The sequence below is a fragment of the Aotus nancymaae genome, unplaced genomic scaffold (assembly GCF_030222135.1).
Source record: "Aotus nancymaae isolate 86718 unplaced genomic scaffold, 86718_ANA_hifiasm-v0.15.2.pri h1tg000039l, whole genome shotgun sequence".
Lineage (NCBI taxonomy): Eukaryota > Metazoa > Chordata > Mammalia > Primates > Aotidae > Aotus > Aotus nancymaae.
This window is the reverse complement of record NW_026988453.1, coordinates 10,251,790-10,270,525: the sequence shown is the minus strand read 5'-3', so window position 1 is coordinate 10,270,525 and position 18,736 is coordinate 10,251,790. Positions and strand designations below refer to the sequence as shown.

The 18,736-nt window shown below is 39.1% G+C and overlaps 1 protein-coding gene across 5 annotated transcripts in view; it reads right to left on the bottom strand.

The window, feature by feature from the left end:
* Positions 1-18,345, bottom strand: part of C4BPA (complement component 4 binding protein alpha) — a 37,759-nt gene extending 19,414 nt beyond the window's left edge. Inside the window, exons 1-5 of one of the 5 annotated variants that reach the window (XM_012459273.3) lie at positions 18,102-18,345; positions 11,066-11,235; positions 9,967-10,152; positions 8,758-8,857; positions 82-167 (exon numbers count right to left, since the gene is read on the bottom strand). In XM_012459273.3, coding sequence (XP_012314696.1) covers positions 82-167; positions 8,758-8,857; positions 9,967-10,152; positions 11,066-11,207 — 514 coding nt within the window. In that variant the 5' untranslated portion in view covers positions 11,208-11,235; positions 18,102-18,345. Of the gene's footprint in view, positions 1-81; positions 168-8,757; positions 8,858-9,966; positions 10,153-11,065; positions 11,236-17,412; positions 17,556-18,101 lie in introns of those variants that run through there. The other 4 variants (XM_012459272.3, XM_012459270.3, XM_012459269.3 and 1 more) reach the window with 4 other exon arrangements.
* Between the last annotated feature and the right edge of the window lie 391 nt (positions 18,346-18,736).

Below are 18,736 nucleotides of genomic sequence, written 5' to 3'. Positions count from 1 at the left end.
CACATACCTGTAAAGATGCACAGGGACTTTATTACCTAACAAAGTTTAAATTGATAGTCAAGTCAGAAAAGTTTTACTTACTTTCACATTGTGGGAGAGGATGACTCCAGTCAACTCCTCTGTCTTGGAGCTCACAATGACTAGTGGTTGAGCCAATTAAGAAATATCTGAATAAGATAGATCAAAGACTTTAATGGAATTCCTCCTACCCTAAATTAAATTAAAGTGGTCTGAGGGCCAGGCGCAGTGACTCACGCCTATAATCCCAGCACTTTGGGAGGCCGAGGTGGGTGGATCACGAGGTCAAGAGATCAAGACCATCCTGGTCAACAAGGTGAAACCCCTTCTCTACTAAAAATACAAAAATTAGCTGGGCATGGTGGCGCACGCCTGTAGTCCCAGCTACTCGGGAGGCTGAGGCAGGAGAATTGCTTGAACCCAGGAGGCAGAAGTTGCGGTGAGCCAAGATCACGCCATTGCACTCCAGCCTGGGTAACAAGAGCGAAACTCTAGCTCAGGGAAAAAAAAAAAAAAAAGGGGTCTGAGTAAATAGAATTGTTACTCCATATTAAAATAAACAAATCATATTTTCTTGAATATCATTTCCCATTGAGCACTCCATTCAGTAAAATTTCATCACTGCAATGAGATGCGTGCGCTTTTTCCTTTGCACCCTCATTGCTTAATCTGTTACTGAGAATCTACTAGGGATCAGGAATGCAGTTCATCCAGACCTCAAGCGCAACAATTAAAAGCTCACCTGAATGTGTTCAGTGGTTGTCTTTGGTTGAGAGTACCAACTAGAACTCTAAAGTAAATGTCACCTTCAGCAATCTAAGAGCCTGTGGAATTTATTGAACAATAGCTTTAAGAAAAACATATCTCAACTACAACTACAATTACGTATTTCTTTACTTTAAATTTTCTTTAAAATGTGGTTTTTCTAACCTAGCCAAGAGACTAAGTACAAAATATTGTTTCTGGTTGTTTCAGTGGGAACACCTTAGCGTTCCAACAGCATCTCAGTTCTGAATCTTTTCACTTTCCCTCATGGGAGCCATATACAATAAGGAAAACAGAGGATAAAAATGAGAAAATCAACGAAAATGAAACAAACAGAAAAGATAAGAGAAAACTAATAGATACAGATATCACACAAAAGAGAATCAACATATGCTTTGTTGGATAACCTAAAGGAGGAATCCAAGTGGAACAAAACAGCTTTTTAAAAATTTATTTCGGGCCAGTATGGTGGCTTACACCTGTAATACCAGTACTTTGGGAGGCTGAGACAGGTGGATTCCTTGAGGTCAGGAGTTTAAGACCAGCCTGGCAAACATGGCAAAACCCCATCTCTACTAAAAATACAAAAATTAGCAGGGCGTGGTGGAACACACCTGTTGTCCCAGCTACTTGAGAGGCTGAGATGGGAGGATTGCTTGAGCCCAGGAAGTTGAGGCTGCAGTGAGCCATGACCACGTCACTACACTCCAGCCTGGGCAATGAGAGTGAGGCCTTATCTCAAAAAAATATTATTTCAAGTAAATTTACTAAAATGAAATAATACTTCAATCTACATATTAAAATTGCATATCACTTAGCAGCAAAAAAATTAAACCAAATGATTTCTATCAAAACAACTAAAAGTATTAGGTTTCAAAGATAAAGAATATCATCTTTGGATAGGCAAACAAAGATCAAGCCATATGAGAAGAAATTCAGATCCGTAGCATCCACTAGCAAAAGACAGTGCAGCAGTTACTATAATGCATCCAAGAAAAGAAAGGATGAGCCAAAGACCATATAAAACTCCATTATCTTCTAGGTATCAATGCCTCAGATAGATTATCTGAACCTGCAAGAACTCAAAGAATAATTTCTACTTGGACCTTTTTTTTTTGGAAACCACCATAGGAAAAATTATAGCCAACCAAAGATGACAATGACAACTTTAGCCAAAACAAATGAAAATGGTAGCAAATATTGTACATGCAGATCTAAGACCAAACAAATGTGAGTTTAAGTGTGACTGAAGGAAATATAAACGTTAGATGCTCAGGCAGCATTGAAATAGTATAACTAACAAAAAATAGAGGTAGGGAAGAGAGGGTAAAATAAAGCAAACTCCCTTATTCCTGATCATTTGCAAGATTGGGAGTGAAAGTAACCATGGACACATGCGAGTATTTCACGTTAATGTTAAATACAAAATGAACACTAAGATAATACAAATGATGCAAATTTTCTGGTAGGGAAGAGAGAAAGGGTGAAAGGAGAGGAAAGAATACAAGATAAGTTTATTGTTGTTTATAACAAGGAACCAACTTAAACTATCTAAAGGTAAAGAGGAATGATAGTATTGCATAAATTTAAATGTATATAGGTAACCACTAGAACCAAATTTGAACCTTCTTAAACACCACGATATATTTAAACATACATATTACAAAATATGACAAATCGTGTCTATAAGTATCATTCACATCAATATATGTAATTAGGCTTAAAATGCCTAATGAAAGAAAAACAGCTTTTACTTGAAGCAAAATTCAGCTCTGTGTTACATACAGGAGACAAATCTAAAAGTGTTTTAGACAGATTAAAAGTAAAAGGCAGGATAAAATTATACCAAACAAATGCAAATCAAAAGAAAAGCAATGATAATAATTTTAAAATCCCATAAGTTGGACATCAGAACCAAGACTATTTAATTACACAAAAATGGATACTTTACATGTTAAAGATTTTGATTTTCAGTGAAGAGCTATGAATCTTTGTGTACCAAAATATGTATGTAGCAGCAATTTTAATAAGACAGAAATATATGAGACATAAGAAAAATGATCAAGATATGCTACTAATTAATTATCACTAAATTATTTTATGATATTTAAAATAATTATAAAATTGTTAATTTACTTTAATTCCTATCTTCATGTTTAAGATCTATGAAGACAAGCATAATAAAAGATTTAAAACAACTTATCAAGAAAGTAGACCTGGCTGGGCACAGTGGCTCATGCCTGTAATTTCAGCAGTTTGGAAGGCCGGAGCAAGAGAATCTATTGAGCCCAGGTGTTTTTGACCAGCCTGAGCAACATAGCAAGACCTCATCTCTACAAAAAATTAAAACTTTAGCCAGGCATCACGGCACATGCCTGTAGACCCAGCTATTCAGAAGGCTGAGGCAGGAGGATTGCTTGAGCCAGGGCAGTCCAGCCTACAGTGAGCCAAGACTGCACCACTGCATTCCAGCCTGTGTGACAGAGGGAGACCCCGTCTCAAAAAAAGAAAGAAAATCTGATATGTATATAGCAAACTCTATATACTACTAATAAAAAAAAATCCTTCAAGTGCCTGTTGAAATAATAATAAAAATTAGTTGTATATCATGATGCACCCTAAAACCTCTGTAAATTTTAAAACATAGAAATAAGTAACATTCTTGGCTGATCTAGAAGTCTTTTTATTTCTTTTCTTTTTTAAATATTTTTTATTCTTTAGAGATGGGTCTCGCTATGTTGCTCAGGCTGGTCTTGAACTCCTGGGCTCAAGTGATCCTCCCAACTTCAGCCTCCCAAAGTGTTGGGGTTAACAGGTGTGAGCCACTGTGCCTGGCCCAGTCAGTTTGGAAGTCTCCAATAGAGGAATGCTTCTACCATGGGACACAGCAAGAGTTCCAAAAATTAGAGTTGCCAGATTTAGCAAATAAAAATACAGTTAAATGTGAATTTAGTTAAATGTGAATACAAATACAGTTAAATGTGAATTTAGCGAAATGTGAATTTGATGTAAACTATGAACTTTTTTTAGTTTAAGTGTGATCCAAATATCGCATGGAACATACATTAAAATTATTTGTTTTTATCTGAAAATCAAATTTAACTGGGCATCCTGTATTTTACCTGAAAACCCTAAATTAAGCTTGAAGTTGAGACCTGTCAACTCTGGACCCTCATGCAAGTGAATGAAAGGCAAAGAAGGAGCCTGCTCTGATGGTTGGAGTGACTAACCCTGACAGTGAAGGGAAAACTTAGATTGCTTTTGCACAGTGGTGGTAAAGATGAGTATGTCTGGAATGCAGGAGATTCCCTAGGGCACCTATTCATACTCCCATGCCCTATAATTAAAATCAGTGAAAACTACAACCCAAATCAGGCAGGACTGCTGATGGCCCAGACCATTCAAGAATAAAGGTTTAGGTGACCCCATTGGGCAAGGAGCCAACATCAGATGAAGTGCTTGCTGAGGGCAAAGAGAATATGGAATGAGTAACAGAAACATGTAGTTATAAATACCTGCTACAAACACATGCTCAGATGCATAAATAAGGACCATAAAAGTTATGACTCTTTCTTATTTTAATATAAATAGATATTACATTAATTACCTGTTTTCTCTTTACCCCTTTCCTTCCCCTACTGTATAAGATGTGTTAGTAGTGGCTTAGCTTACATCTCAATATTTAAGTTATAGAATATCAAAGGGAAGATATGACTCAGCTCAAAGGAAATTCTCTTTTGGGAAGAGAATGCCCATGTTTTCAGGTGTATGAAGGATAGTTGCATTATGTAAAATGTGAGTATTGTTTTGCTATAGACTTTGTTTGCAAATTAAGCTAAGTATGGTTAAGACTAGTAAATACAAATATCAAATTTGACAAGGGGTGAGCTGTGGTAGATTTGTGTTGTTTCAACTTAGCTGAGCTGTAATTATGTTCTCCAGAATTCTCTTCCATGCATAATGCCACGTTAGTATGGCCCATAAAAGATGCTAGATGTGAATTAGTAGAGCCATGCTCCATATGCTAGAAAGGTCAGAGCAGAGCACAGGATGTGACTGCAGTTCACAAGCCCTGTTGTTTCTCTGGTCTATCACTTTGTTGGCAGAGGGCTCAACTAGGCCACAGCAGAGCCAGCTCCTGCAGGATCTCCTCCTTCATGTACCATGGCTTCTGATCCAGGTACATTAGCACCGTGACAAAGGACAGCTTCTACAGGACCTACCCATTTTTGAAGTTGAAGGCTAAGGAGCAGTGAAAGAACAAGATGAATTCCAGTCTACAGTGGTGGGCGCTACTCACTCATCTTCGTGGGTTCCAGTTTGTCCTTGAAGCACTCAGTTCATGTCTGTCTTCCCTTCCTGACTCCCTGCCTTGCTGACTTCAGGCCACAGCAACAGACGCTGAAGGAACAGTCTCCTATACACACCATTTAACCATCTCCCACACCTGTCAAGTCAGGTCCCTACAATAAATCCTGCGATTTGATTTCTCCAGATAAATCCTGACTGACACAATTAACTAACGTAAGTAGACAAGAAAAAGAAATTGGAAATCTAAAAATTGGAAAGTAGGAGGTAAAAGAATCACGGAAATGATGTGGTTACAAACCAAGTAATCCTAAGAAAATTCAACCGAAACAATTTTTAAAAATTTTCACAAATAACATGACATGGTTTGGGTGAGTCCCCACCCGAAGCTCATATTGAATTGTAGTTCTCATAATCCCCATGTGTCATGGGAGGAACCTAGTGGGAGGTAATTGAATCACGGGGCAGTTACCACAGTGCTGTTTTCATGATAGTGAGTTCTCATCAGGTCTGATGGTTTTATTAGGGGCTTTTCCCCCTTTATCCAACACTTCTCCTTCCTGCTGCCATGTGAAGAGGGTGCCTTTCTTCCCCTTTGCCTTATTCCATGATTGTAAGTTTCCTGAGACCTTCCCAGTCATGTGGAACTTTGAGTAAATTAAACCTCTTTTCTTTATAAATTACCCAGTCTTGGTTATCTCTTCATAGCATCCTGAGAATGTACTAGTACATAATAAAAGAATTTAGAGTTAGCTGAGATACCAAACTAAACTGCAGAAGTCAACAGTAGATAGAAGAGATAGATAGATAGATAGATGATAGATAGATAGATAGATAAACTAGTTACAATATAAAATGGATAAATAACCATTTAAAATAGCAAAAAAAATTTTTTTGGTTTTGGACAGAGGTTTAAACTCTTCAAGAAATGCAAAATCTATGTGACAAAAGCTGAAACAGTCATGAAGAAGCAAGAAAAAAAAAGACTAAGATGGCCAGAGAAAAGCATAGCAAAGGGTAGCAGAATATGCCAAAATAGACCACTTTGGCATAAAGATTGTTTTTTGAGTTGAAGGCACTTGAAACACAGCAAGATGCAGGAAGGGCACTCTGACCTCCCCTTTTCCTCCTGAAGGCAGGAGATGAAACTCTCATGGGAAAGATACCTTCCCTATACCTGAAGGAAAAGAACACTCTTATCACCAGAGGCAGGAAGTCAAGGCCAAGAGAAACCTGTGCAAAGACTACTTTTGGGGTTTTCATTTTCCTGTGAAGGCTCCCATGCACTTGTTAAAATAAAATCTGTGTGCTTTGCTCCTGTTAATCTGTTTTATATCAACTTAATTCTCAGGCCTGGTGGAGACCCTAAGAGGGTAGAGGAAACTTTTTGCCTTCCCTACGATAACATATTCTTATCTAGAGAGACTCAACATTATAAAATATCTATTCTCCTAAAGTTAGTTTTATTAATTTATTTATTATGTTTCGAGATGAGGTCTTGCTCTGTCACCCAGGCTGTAGTGCGGTGGCACTGTCATGGCTCAGTGCAGCCTCGCCCTCCCAGGCTCAGGTGACTCTCTCACCTTAGTCTCTTGCATATCTGGGAATAGAAATACATGCCACCACACTTGGCTAATTTTTTAATTTCTTAAAGAGACAAGGTCTCTCTATGTTGCCCAGGCTGGTCTTGAACTCCTGGACTCAAGAGATCCTCCCGCCTCAGCCTTCCAAAGTGCTGGCATGACAGGTGTGGGCCACTGCGTTTCACCCAATATTAATTTTAAAACTAATCTAACACAGATTTTAAAATACGCCTAACTTTAAAGTTCTTATAGAAAAATAAATACATACAGTCAGGAAAACTTCAAAAAAGAAGGGCAATAAGCCATCACTAACCACATTGGCTATTTAAACATATTATAAAGCTTCAACTAGTAAATGACTATGAAACTTGAACATAAATGTACAGAAAAAAAGGCATTGAATAAAAAGTCCAGAAATAGACCTAGATAAGTATATAAATTTTTATACAATATTAAAGAGCATCTCAAATCAGTAAAGGCAAACTTTTAAATAAATGGTGTTGGGATAACAGGAAAGCAATATGAAAAAATATTGTCTAAAATCTGTATCTCATACTGTATACTGTATATTAACTCCAAATAAATCAAAGCTTTGAACATTAAAAAATATGAAAATATAAAAGAAGTAGAGGAAATATTGGCAATTATTTTTAAACCTTGTATTGGGGAAGGCCTTAAGACATAAAATCCAAAAGCCATTTCTAAAAGGGAAATTGATGAATTTAATGACTCTACAAATAATTTCTTCTTAAGGGGGAAAAATACCAATAGCCGAGTCAAAAAATATATATACACACACACATATATACTGTGGGAAAAGTTACAGTGTATATCAGAATCAAGGCCTAAATCCTGTTATGAACAGACTCATGTTATGTATAAATGTATATTTCCTAAAACAAGAATGAAAAGTTCAACATTAAGCAAAAAAAAAAAGGCAACAGACATGCTAACTAGTGCACAAATAAATACCAACAACCCTTGGACATATAAAAATATACTCAACCTCACTGACAATAAGAGAAATGTACATTGAAACTATAGTGATATTTTATTTTTACCTCTTACATTGGAAAAAATTCAAAACTTTGACAAGTTTTCCAAGTTTGACAACACAGTTGGAGAGTTTATGGAGAGACAGACATTTGCATACTCTGCAAAACCATGAAACCCTAAGGGAGAGCAGTCTGACAATATCTTTTAAATTTTCAAGTATACTAACTACTCTTTGAGCCAGGGAGGTCCCCTCTAGGAAGCTACCCTGCAGGTGTAACTACGTATGTACCAAATGACGTACATACAAGAGAATATGTCAGAGCATTGTTCTGAATAGCAAAAGGTTGGAAACATCCATGGATCCATCGAAGGGATGGTGAACCCATGACACATCCACACAACAAAATGCTATGCAGTTGTAAAAGGAAATTAATGAGGAAACTCTCTATGCACAATCCTGGAAATATCTCTAGTATACATTGATAAGTAAACAATAAAGCAAGATTCAAAACTAGGTTCATTATAGGAAGGGGGAAAAATAAGAATATATGCTAACTTCTTAGCTTGTATTTGTATAAGAAAACACTAGAAAGATACATAGACGGTGGCTCACGCCTGTAATCCCAGCACTTTGGGAGGCCGAGGCGGGTGGATCACGAGGTCAAGAGATCGAGACCATCCTGGTCAACATGGTGAAACCCCGTCTCTACTAAAAATACAAAAAATTAGCTGGGCATGGTGGTGCGTGCCTGTAATCCCAGCTACTCAGGAGGCTGAGGCAGGAGAATTGCCTGAACCCAGGAGGCGGAGGTTGCGGTGAGCCGAGATCGTGCCATTGCACTCCAGCCTGGGTAACAAGAGCGAAACTCCGTCTCAAAAAAAAAAAAAAAAAAAAAAAGAAAGATACATAGAACCAATAAAAACAGAACTTTTCTTGAGGACAGGAAGGAATGGGTGTATGGAGATAGGATGGAAATGAGAATCCTCAATGTCTATCTTTTTACATCATTTGAAATTTTGAAGTATATGAACACTTCATTTTTGAAATTAATTTAAAAGATTCATTCATAGATTACCTCACACTCACCCTTCTGAACAGCTAAATTCTATTTGTGATCCAAAAGATAAATCTGTCTTAATCTCCACTTGCCCATTAGGTATATCTCCTGGGTTTCTGCATCGTTTCTCTGGGAGAAAAATTCAAATGATTATTAGTGATTCCAAGTACTCACAGATATGGCATTAGAAAAGAAGACTAGTCAAGGTTCACCTCTGCTTCCAGAAACACCCAGAGATTAAAATTCAAACTTATTTCTAACCCTGACTCACCTAAAAATTAATACAACATTTGATCTCATTTTTTTCTGGTACATTTTATCAATAGAGAAAAATGCCCAGTTAAATCATTGCAGAAGTAGAACACGTGGTCCAGGATTAATAAGCTAACCAGGGACCAGGGAGCTTTGCTTCATTCTATGTCTATGGAATGTACTTAGAGCCTGAGCCACTCAAAAATGCATGTCACAAAAGGAACAAAAAAGAGAAAGTATCAATTGTATGCTCCTACTGTTGAAAAACATCACAGAATGCCTTCCCAACTGACAGTGAATCATAACTTTTCTTCTAAACACAGCAAATATTTTGAGTGGGGTTCTTTTGAAAACTGCATTGCCACTTTCTAGCCACCTAACTTTTTATAATTTTTAAAAAGTGAATCTGGTTTTCAAAATATTGCAATGAAATTTATAGTTCATTTCTTGAAAGAAGTGTTTGGCGGATTACTTTATAAAGAGTAGACTTCTGGCCAGGCCCAGTGGCTCATACCTGTAATCCCAGCACTTTGGGAGGACGAGGTGGGCAAATCACTTGAGGTCAGGAGTTTGAGACCATCCTGGAAGATATGGTGAAACCCCATATCTACTAAAAATACAAAAATTAGCCAGGTGTGGTGGCATATGCCTGTAATCCCAGCTACTCAGGAGACTGAGGCAAAAGAGTCACTTGAAACCAGGAGGCAGAGTTTGCAATGAGCCAAGATCCTGCTACTGCACTCCAACCTGGGAGACAGAGCTAGACTCCATCTCAAAAAAAAAATAGACTTATTTTTCAATGCAATTAACTACGCCTAATTTTTCTGCTTTGCTTTGTTTTTCAAAAAGTGCCACAAGTGTGTACCTGAAATCGATAATTGACAAACTCATTCCTTGGTGACTAAAGATTCCGAAAATGTAGCTTCTGAGACAACTTTCCAAAGACAGGAAAAGCACAAATGAAAAACATAACTGTTGATACTTACGGGTACAGAAAGTGATATATGTCCATTGGCCGTCAGAATTACAGGTAAGCATCTGATTTGAACTGGTCTTGGTGTAGCCAGGGCGGCAGGTGTATTTCAGATTAGTTCCAGTTTTGAACTGTGTCTCAGCCAACGTAGTATCCACTGGGGTGGCAAACGATAAAGTAGGTGGAGGACCACAATTGCCTGGACATCGAAATGACAAGGAACACCAAAAATTATATCTTGGGACACAGCATCTTAATGTTTCTGTAGTGTGACGTTTAGAGCAGGGATCATTCTTTTCACTTCTAGTCAAGAAAAACCGTAACTCCTATTACACTCTGTTCAATACACCTAGTGAGTGATCAGTAACATATACTTGTTCATAAACGATAATGTCAATGATAACAATAAACAATAATGATAAAAGGCGGAATTTGTATCCCTTCTCTACTACATATGAGATAATTTATCTGAAAAAGAAGAAGGACATGAACTTTACCAACCTATTAGATTCCCCATATCTGCTGACTCAAATGCATCTGTGCAAAGTCAGAAGTCCCTCCAAGTTTGCCTCGACAGAAACATATTATTTTATTTAAAAAATGTTTGGTTTTCTCAGGGAAGGAAAACAGGGTGTCTGGGAAATGGGTAAGAATAACATTTTTAATTTATTTTTTTATGCATGTTTGATTTTGAATGATGTGGGGGAAGTAGCGTGGAGGCCTTGAAGCATAACAATTTTAAGTTTGCTTTCCTTGCAAGAATTAAATGTCAGGCTGATTTACTTTTTAAGCTCCCCCTGAATAAACCCACAAACAGTGGAATTGTTCTGTCAGAGTGAGAGATAATATGGATCTGTTTTAAGTTATGGTTGGGAGACAGATTGTTTTGGAAATTCCTGGAGAAAGAAAAATCTAGGGGAAAATCTCTAGAACACTCTTTCCTTTATGTGTAAAGCAAATTTCCCTAAATTCTAGCCTGTCAAATAAACCAGTTGTTGATGAAGCTGGGTCTCTGCTAGAAGCTCACTCGCCACTTTTTTTTTTTAGCCTTAAAAGTGAATGCACAGATGATCTTGTTTGTTGCCCATCTGAGCTTGTTTCCCGTTACTCACCAAGAACAGTAGGCAGCAGAGCAGCGACCAAGGTCATTTGGAAGAGAATTGGATCAGAGACTTTCCAAAGCCCGAAGAAGGGCCAGGCTGCCATTTCCCCTTTTCTGTGAAGAGTCCCGGGTGGAGTTCTTGAGGGGCGCATGGCCTGCTGCTTCACCGATGCTTTTCTGCTGAAAGAGCTCAACTTAATAAATAGTCACTGAATTCCCACTTGTAATAAAGCACTAGGATAAATGTTATGGGATCCATGTCTTCAAGGAAATAGCCTGGAGTGGAAAAACAAAACGAAACCCTGAACACAAATGATACAGCACAAGACAGTAAGGATTGGCCTCTGGAGAAGCTCTGTGCTCCGAAGAGAGATCGATCCTAACTGGAGGGAGGGAGTGGGCTTTGCAGAGGAGACTGCACGTGCACTAAGTATACTGAACTCTTGACCTCAGGTGATCCACCCACCTCGGCCTCCCAAAGTGCTGGGATTATAGGCATGAGCCACCACGCCCGGCCGCACTAAGTAAACTGAAGACGTCAGAGAATGGATGCAGGACGTGTTGGGGAAACGGTAGATAATACTATGATTTGGCTGGTAAGTGTCTAAGATGGGGAAGGGACAGTTTACAGATGCGTCTGAATGGGATGTAAAGGCCAAATATAGGAAATTAATAGATTTTACTCCTTGGGGAATAAAAAGCTCTTGCTTTTTGTTTGGGATTTTGTTTTTGATTTGAGTGTTTGTTTTTAAGTTGAGGAGTGACACAATTATTATGCCTTAAAATCATTATGGCAGATGTGCACAAGATAGATCGAAGGGATTAGAGGAAAGAAACAGGGAGCTTGAGTGAGAAGACTTGCAATTGGCCAGATGATCTGAACAAAGAAGTGGCAGAGCAGTTAGAGGAAAGGTCCAAACATCAAAAAAACAAAAAGGCAGGAAAATGATGGGATAGAAAGAGTTGAGTCGCTGTATATAAGTATTGGGGTTCCTTGTGAGAACCATTGACAAAGGCAATAAACCATAAAGCAATTTGCAGTTTTGAAAAATGATTATACACACATGTCTCTATATATATATGAAAAACATGCACGGCAAGTGCACTTTTATTTTTAAAATAGACTATGTAAAGACTTGTTTAAAGCAAAGTTAGTAAGGACATTTTTATTCTTCACCACCACTTCCCATTCCCTTTGGAAAACCCAATATATCCTAAGTTTACATTAGAAATAGTCCCTTTCCTTTGGATAGATACTCAATAGTGGGAATGCTGGATCAAAGGGGAGTTTTATTGTTAGTTTTCTGAGAAATGTCTATACTGTAAATCTATAAAAATAAAAAATAAATAGTCCTTGTCTTCAAAGGAATATATGAAGTTAACTAAATTCGCTCCCATAAAATAGTGAATTTCATCATTTACTTTGACATCTCTGTTAGATCTAGATGATTGGACACTCTCATGCATCCATAATTCATGCCAAGCATTTAGATAAAGGGAGTCCCTTCAATATTTCTCCCCAAAATGTTTCAGTCCTACATAATGTAGGACTGTAATGTAATGTAATAGAATGTACATCTAAGATAATGTTCAGCCCCTCAACATAATGCTGGTCTCAGTAATATGGGGCAGTCTCACATAAAGCTGGACTGACACATCTTTGAGAGAAATTGTGTGGGTGAATAGTTTATAGTGCCCGTCATACTTTGTGGGGTCCAAGTTCTTCATTGAGTAAAGACTCACATAAGCTTCTTATCTTTCTAAAACTCAGTTCTGATGACGCCATCCTTCCACCTGTTATCAGCTGTGGGAACCCCACGTCACACACATCCTGTCCCATGAGCTCTATACACGCCCACTGGGACAATTCTGTCAACACATAAATTTGCCTAACAAGCAATTTACCAGTTGTAGTTACTTACTGGAAATACGTTCACAGACTTTGTACTGAATGAATCCAGGTGGGAGGGTTGGGAGATTGGGAGCAGCCAAAGCCAATATTCTGCGCCTTCATGCTTGCCCTTTCCACTCAGTTTCCCCCTCTCTTTTCCCAGTATCCTCCTGCCTAACTCTATGCTCCTCTCTGCCCTCGCAGTCTTGTGAAGCTGGAGACAGCTGAGAGCCAGGCAGGTTGCATATGATAAACACTCATGCTCATTCATCATCTATGAAATGTATAAAATATGATAAATTTCTCTCACCCCATAAGATATATTATGAAGTATGAAAATTATGGGAAAAACTTCCTTCAATTTTTGACAATTAGTAGATTTGTTATGTTTATTGAATTTCAGTGAAGTTGAAGAAAGAGATTAAAAATACCGGCGAGTTGGCAAAATAGAAGTTGACTATGAAAAATCGAAAGGGTAAGAGTATAAAGTGGCAATTTCCTATAGGAACTGTTGCAGTTGTTATTACATTCACAGGAAAAATATATATGTTGAATATATTCAGAAAAATATTCATGACTATAATTATAAAAATGACACTGTAAGATTAATCATTAGTTTCAAGAAATTGAACAAAAATGACTTAAATGCTGCTAAAATATATATTCATTAGCTACATTCAAAAAGAATATATAGGCCGGGCGCGGTGGCTCACGCCTGTAATCCCAGCACTTTGGGAGGCCGAGGCGGGTGGATCACAAGGTCAAGAGATCGAGACCATCCTGGTCAACATGGTGAAACCCTGTCTCTCCTAACACAAAAAATTAGCTGGGCGTGGTGGCGCATGCCTGTAATCCCAGCTACTCGAGAGGCTGAGGCAGGAGAATTGCCTGAACCCAGGAGGCGGAGGTTGCGGTGAGCCGAGATCGCGCCATTGCACTCCAGCCTGGGTAACAAGAGTGAAACTCCATCTCAAAAAAAAAAAAAGAATATATTTATACTCATTGAATATTCAAAATGAATATTTCTTTTTTTCTTTTTCCTTTCTAAAATTGTACTACAGCTGTGGCCCTACTATGTTTCCCAGACTGGTCTCAAACTCCTGGCCTCAAGCAGTCTTCCAGTCTCAGCCTCCCAAAGTTCTGGGATTCCAGGTATGAGCTATCGTGCCTGACCCAAAATGAGTATTTCTTTCTTTCTTTCTTTCTTTTTGAGACAGAGTCTCACTCTGTCACCCAGGCTCGAGTGCAATGGCACAATCTCAGCTCACTGCAACCTCTGCCTGCCAGGCTCAAGTGATTCTCCTACCTCAGACTCCCAAGTAGCTGGGATTACAGGCATGTGCCACCATGCCTGGCTAATTTTTGTATTTTTAGTAGAGTCAGGGTTTCACCATGTTAGCCAGGCTGGTCTTGAACTCCTGACCTCAGGTAATCTGCCTGCCTCCCAAAGCGCTGGAATTACAGGTGTGAGCCACCATGCCCAGGCTCCAAAATGCATATTTCTTAAAACAATGTTAGATAAATTGATACTTCGATAAATTTATCAAATTGATTTTTATGAACTGATCCTTCAGGAACTGGCATTCACTCAACTGGATTTGGTGACTAACTTTTCAGTAGCATCGTCTGATCCCCTAGGCTCCAGCTGTCCTGGACAACCAGAATTCCTTACTATTCCCAGTACTTTCCTACCTCCCATTCCTGTCCATGTCATCTACCCGCTCTCTTTTACCTCTTTAATTCCTAGTCATTCTGCCAGCCCCTCCTCCAGCATTCCTACTATCCAGGCAAGCCTCCACATACCAAGTACAATTTAGTATTTATAACTCTGATTCGCACTTGGTTTGTAACTCATATCTGAAGTCTGTCTTCACCGCTAAACCACAAATCCTTGAAATTACAGAGTGTACTCCCATTTATTTCTGCCCCACAATAGTACCTGACACTGTGTCTCATGAAGTTAAAGTGCTCAATAAAGTGTCTTGAATTTAAATTCAAAAGCTCCTAGTGATAAACTATGTTCCCAAGAAAAGTAATACTGTGCCATATCCATGTCTCCCCTTATAGTGTATGCTTCGTTAAGGACCGATTTTACCTGATTGTAAAGCAAGGTACACATCTGTATTTTAATGAAAACTGGCCCAAGCAATTTTATACTAGGCTCTTCCATTCTTAATCTGAAGTCAACATATCATCAATTAGTCAAGGGAGGACAGTGAAGGAGGGAAGGAGTAAGCAGAAACTGGTTCTCCTCCTGATGACAGGAGATACAGACATGTGCAGATCCTACACTGTGATGAGGAAGTTATTTCACTCCCTTTCCTTCAGCCTCACACCTAGGCCATGGCCACAGAGCTGGGGACAGAGGAGGACAGTGTGGTCAAGACCTTGGGCGTGGGCTCTGAAGCCACACCCAGACTGTGAGTTGGGATCCTGGTTCTACCACATGGGAACTGAGTCCCACAGGCAAAACACTCAGCTCCTGTAAGCCTCAGTTTCCTTTTTTGTAAAATGAGGATAACTGTAATCGTATCTTGGAATTGCTGAGAGGGGCTTGGCATGGTGCGTGGATAGCACGTAGTAAACATTCAGAAGGAACGTTAGGGAAGAGTGTGATAGAATTGCCATTGGAATGTCACTCTGTCAGAAGCCGAACTCGTACATGTCAAAACATTATCGTCATAATGGTTTAAAATTGCGATAATGGTTGCATTGCCAGGGGACCTTAATTACAACCCAGTGCAGAGGAACATCCACTGAATTTCTGGCTGGAAGCCCTGGGTCTGGTCTCCACTGTGGCCTTTGGTACAGTGAGATCCAATATGTCACGCAGAGCAGAGGGATGCTGGCGCCCCTGGGTTGTCCTGGAGCTCTGTCTTCCCTTGCCCTCAACTGTGTTTCTGGAAGGAATTCATCCGTGTCCATGACTTTAATCATCGTACATGAATCACCCACAGACCTCTGGGCCTAATTGTCTCTGGCACATGCAAAAACTTCCATGCTCCATAAATTCAATTGTTAATAATTATTTTACTCTGTCTGATTCCTTCCTCCGTGTAAGTTTTGAGCTATTCAGGTTTGTCTTCTCTACTCTGGTTGCTAACTAGTTAAATTCTGGTGCTCGAGTTAGGTCTTTCTAAAGGCAGTGAAAGAAATCTCTGCGAAATAAGGAGGAACTCTTTTATCTTCCTCTGCAGCTGCAAAAAAGCACATGATAATCTGCGTGACAAAACTGACCTTGCAAATGTTTTTGCTACCGAAGGAGTCATTCCTGGATTTTGGAGATGGTTGCCACATGAAAGTAACTTTTAACCTTAGAAAAGCGTAATTCTGACTTGTTATCTCAGCGAATTTTTTTTCTGGGATAATATTTAAATGAACATTTCTGTTTGCTGAAAGTTGTAAGTGCTTGTGAATTTTCCTTGCCAAATTCAGAGATAATTATTACACTTTCCTCTTTACCTGCAAACTTGAAAGTAAACTAAAACTTTTGACTCTGTTAGATTTCTCATTTAAGCAAAGAAATTTTTTTTCTAATTTAAGTTAAAATTCCCAAAGTTCAAATCGGTATTTCCAATCACTTCATTTGTATTTCCCAGGCACCTTGAATTTAACATATTTCAGACTAAACTCACTGTCTTCCTCCAACACTATTTGATGTCTGTGCTTTCTGTCTCAGTGAAGGTAAAAATCTCTACCCAGCCTCCCAGATTAGAAATCCAAGTGATTCTTGCCTCCTCTTCTCACCTTCCTGCCCTATTCAGAGTCATCAAGTCCCATCAAGTTGGTTACAGCAGCAGCACCAGAATCTGCCACTCTCTCCTACATTCCACTTTCACAGTCCAGGCTCAGGTTCTTATAATTCCCTTCCCCTCACCCTAGACCACTGCAAAAACCTTCAAACACTTTATAAGATGGCTTCCATGTTGATGCCATTATGCCCCTAAAAAGCAGTTTACATGTTACTCTGCTTAAAAACTTTCATGGTTCCCAGTTTCCATAGGTTCCCATATCTGTCCCAATTTTTGCATCATTTCTCACTTAGAACACCGTGGTTCCATCTCAAGAAGGCACTTACCCTTTCCCAAAGACATTCTGGATTTTTTTTTTTTTTGAGACAGAGTCTCACTCTGTCACTGAGGCTGGAGTGCAGTGGTGCAATCACAGATCACTACAGCCTCAACCTCCTAGGCTTGAGTGATACTCCCACGTCAACCTTCCTGGTAGCTGGGACCACATGAGCATGCCACGACATCCAGCTAATCTTTTAATTGTTTGTAAAGACGGGGGTCTCACTATGTTGTCCAAGCTGGTCTTGAACTCCTGGCCTCAAGTGAACCTCCCACCTCAGCCTCCCAAAGTGCTGAAATTTTAGGCATGAGCCACCACACACAGCCAAGATTTAAAAAAAAAAAAAAACCTGCAAGCATTTACAGATACTGTCTCCCATGCATGAACGCTCTTACCTCCAACTTACTATTCCTTTATTCACTATTCAAATCAAATGTCACCTCCTTGGTGAAGCATTGCCTGACTTCATGAAATGCCAGTGTTTTCTGTTCTTCCAGTACTTGGCTAATACCTTAATTACAACATCATCAAATTGAAAAAGTAAAGAAGAAGCTGAGGATGACTAAGCCTGCTAGCTTCAGAGACCAGCCAGAGGCTGGCCAGTGTCCTCCTTATTACCAAATCTGAAAGTCTTTCCTGTCAATGGTGGAGGAGATTTGGAGTGGTTAATCAAATCTCAAAAAAAAAAAAAGCCCCAGTTTTCAGAATATAGACTATGAAAAGCAGGCTTCCTGTGAACGCTTTGTAAAATCTGGTTGACCCCTTGCCTCAACTCCCTGATGTGGGAAGATGGTGAAAGAGCAACAAACAGACACACCTGTCTTTTGGATACGGTAACAAGAGCAACACCTTACACCTCTTCTTTAGCTTATTTTATTAGAATGCAGTATTATTCCTCCATTTATAATTTTTAAAAATTGAGACTCAGATGGGGTTTAAAGTACTTTTCAAGTCATACATCCCCCTAATACAGTGCTTCTAGAAAGATTTCTGCTGAAAACACCTCCAAGTTTTTGTCTCTGTTTTATTCTACTAATCCTGCACTCCTTAAAGGGCCAAACCACCAACCTTTCCCCCAAGCTACCTCAGCGGTTTAGTAGTCCACCGACCTTTGGTAGTTGAGGAAGAGCAGAAGATTCTATGATGATATCTTGGATAGTTTCTCAAAGAATAAAATTGCCTTGGTCTATGCAGTCCTGGTTCCTCCCCAGATCAGAGTTTATCATACCCTGAAATTGACGGGTAATTGCTCCATCAAAAAGTCCCTGAATTTCAGCCATGCAGTTGGCTGGTCAGGGATGGCTAGATGGAAACAGATGGGGAGAAACTTTTGACGGGTCCAATGAATGATTAACACAGAAATAAAGCAGGACTGTTTACCTAAGCTCCTTCCTCTTCACTAGTCCTCATTCTTCATAACATGTTGCAATAGTTTACTTTCTCCTCTGCCAACCATTTCCCCTAAGTGGAAAGGTAATTTAAATTTGAAGCCAGAATTCGTTTTTCTTTTCATAAACACACGGGAGTTATGCAAGACACAATCCAGCTTTGCCTGGAAACCTTAGAAACTGGGAGGTTCAGACAGGCTCCACAAAAATGATCCACTTTAAATGACACTAGGTATGCTTTCCTGGAGTTTGGGAGCCGATGTTCTTGCCCAGAGCTCATCTCTATCCCACCCCAAGGAATTACAAAAGGTGGAGAATTTATCAAACATGT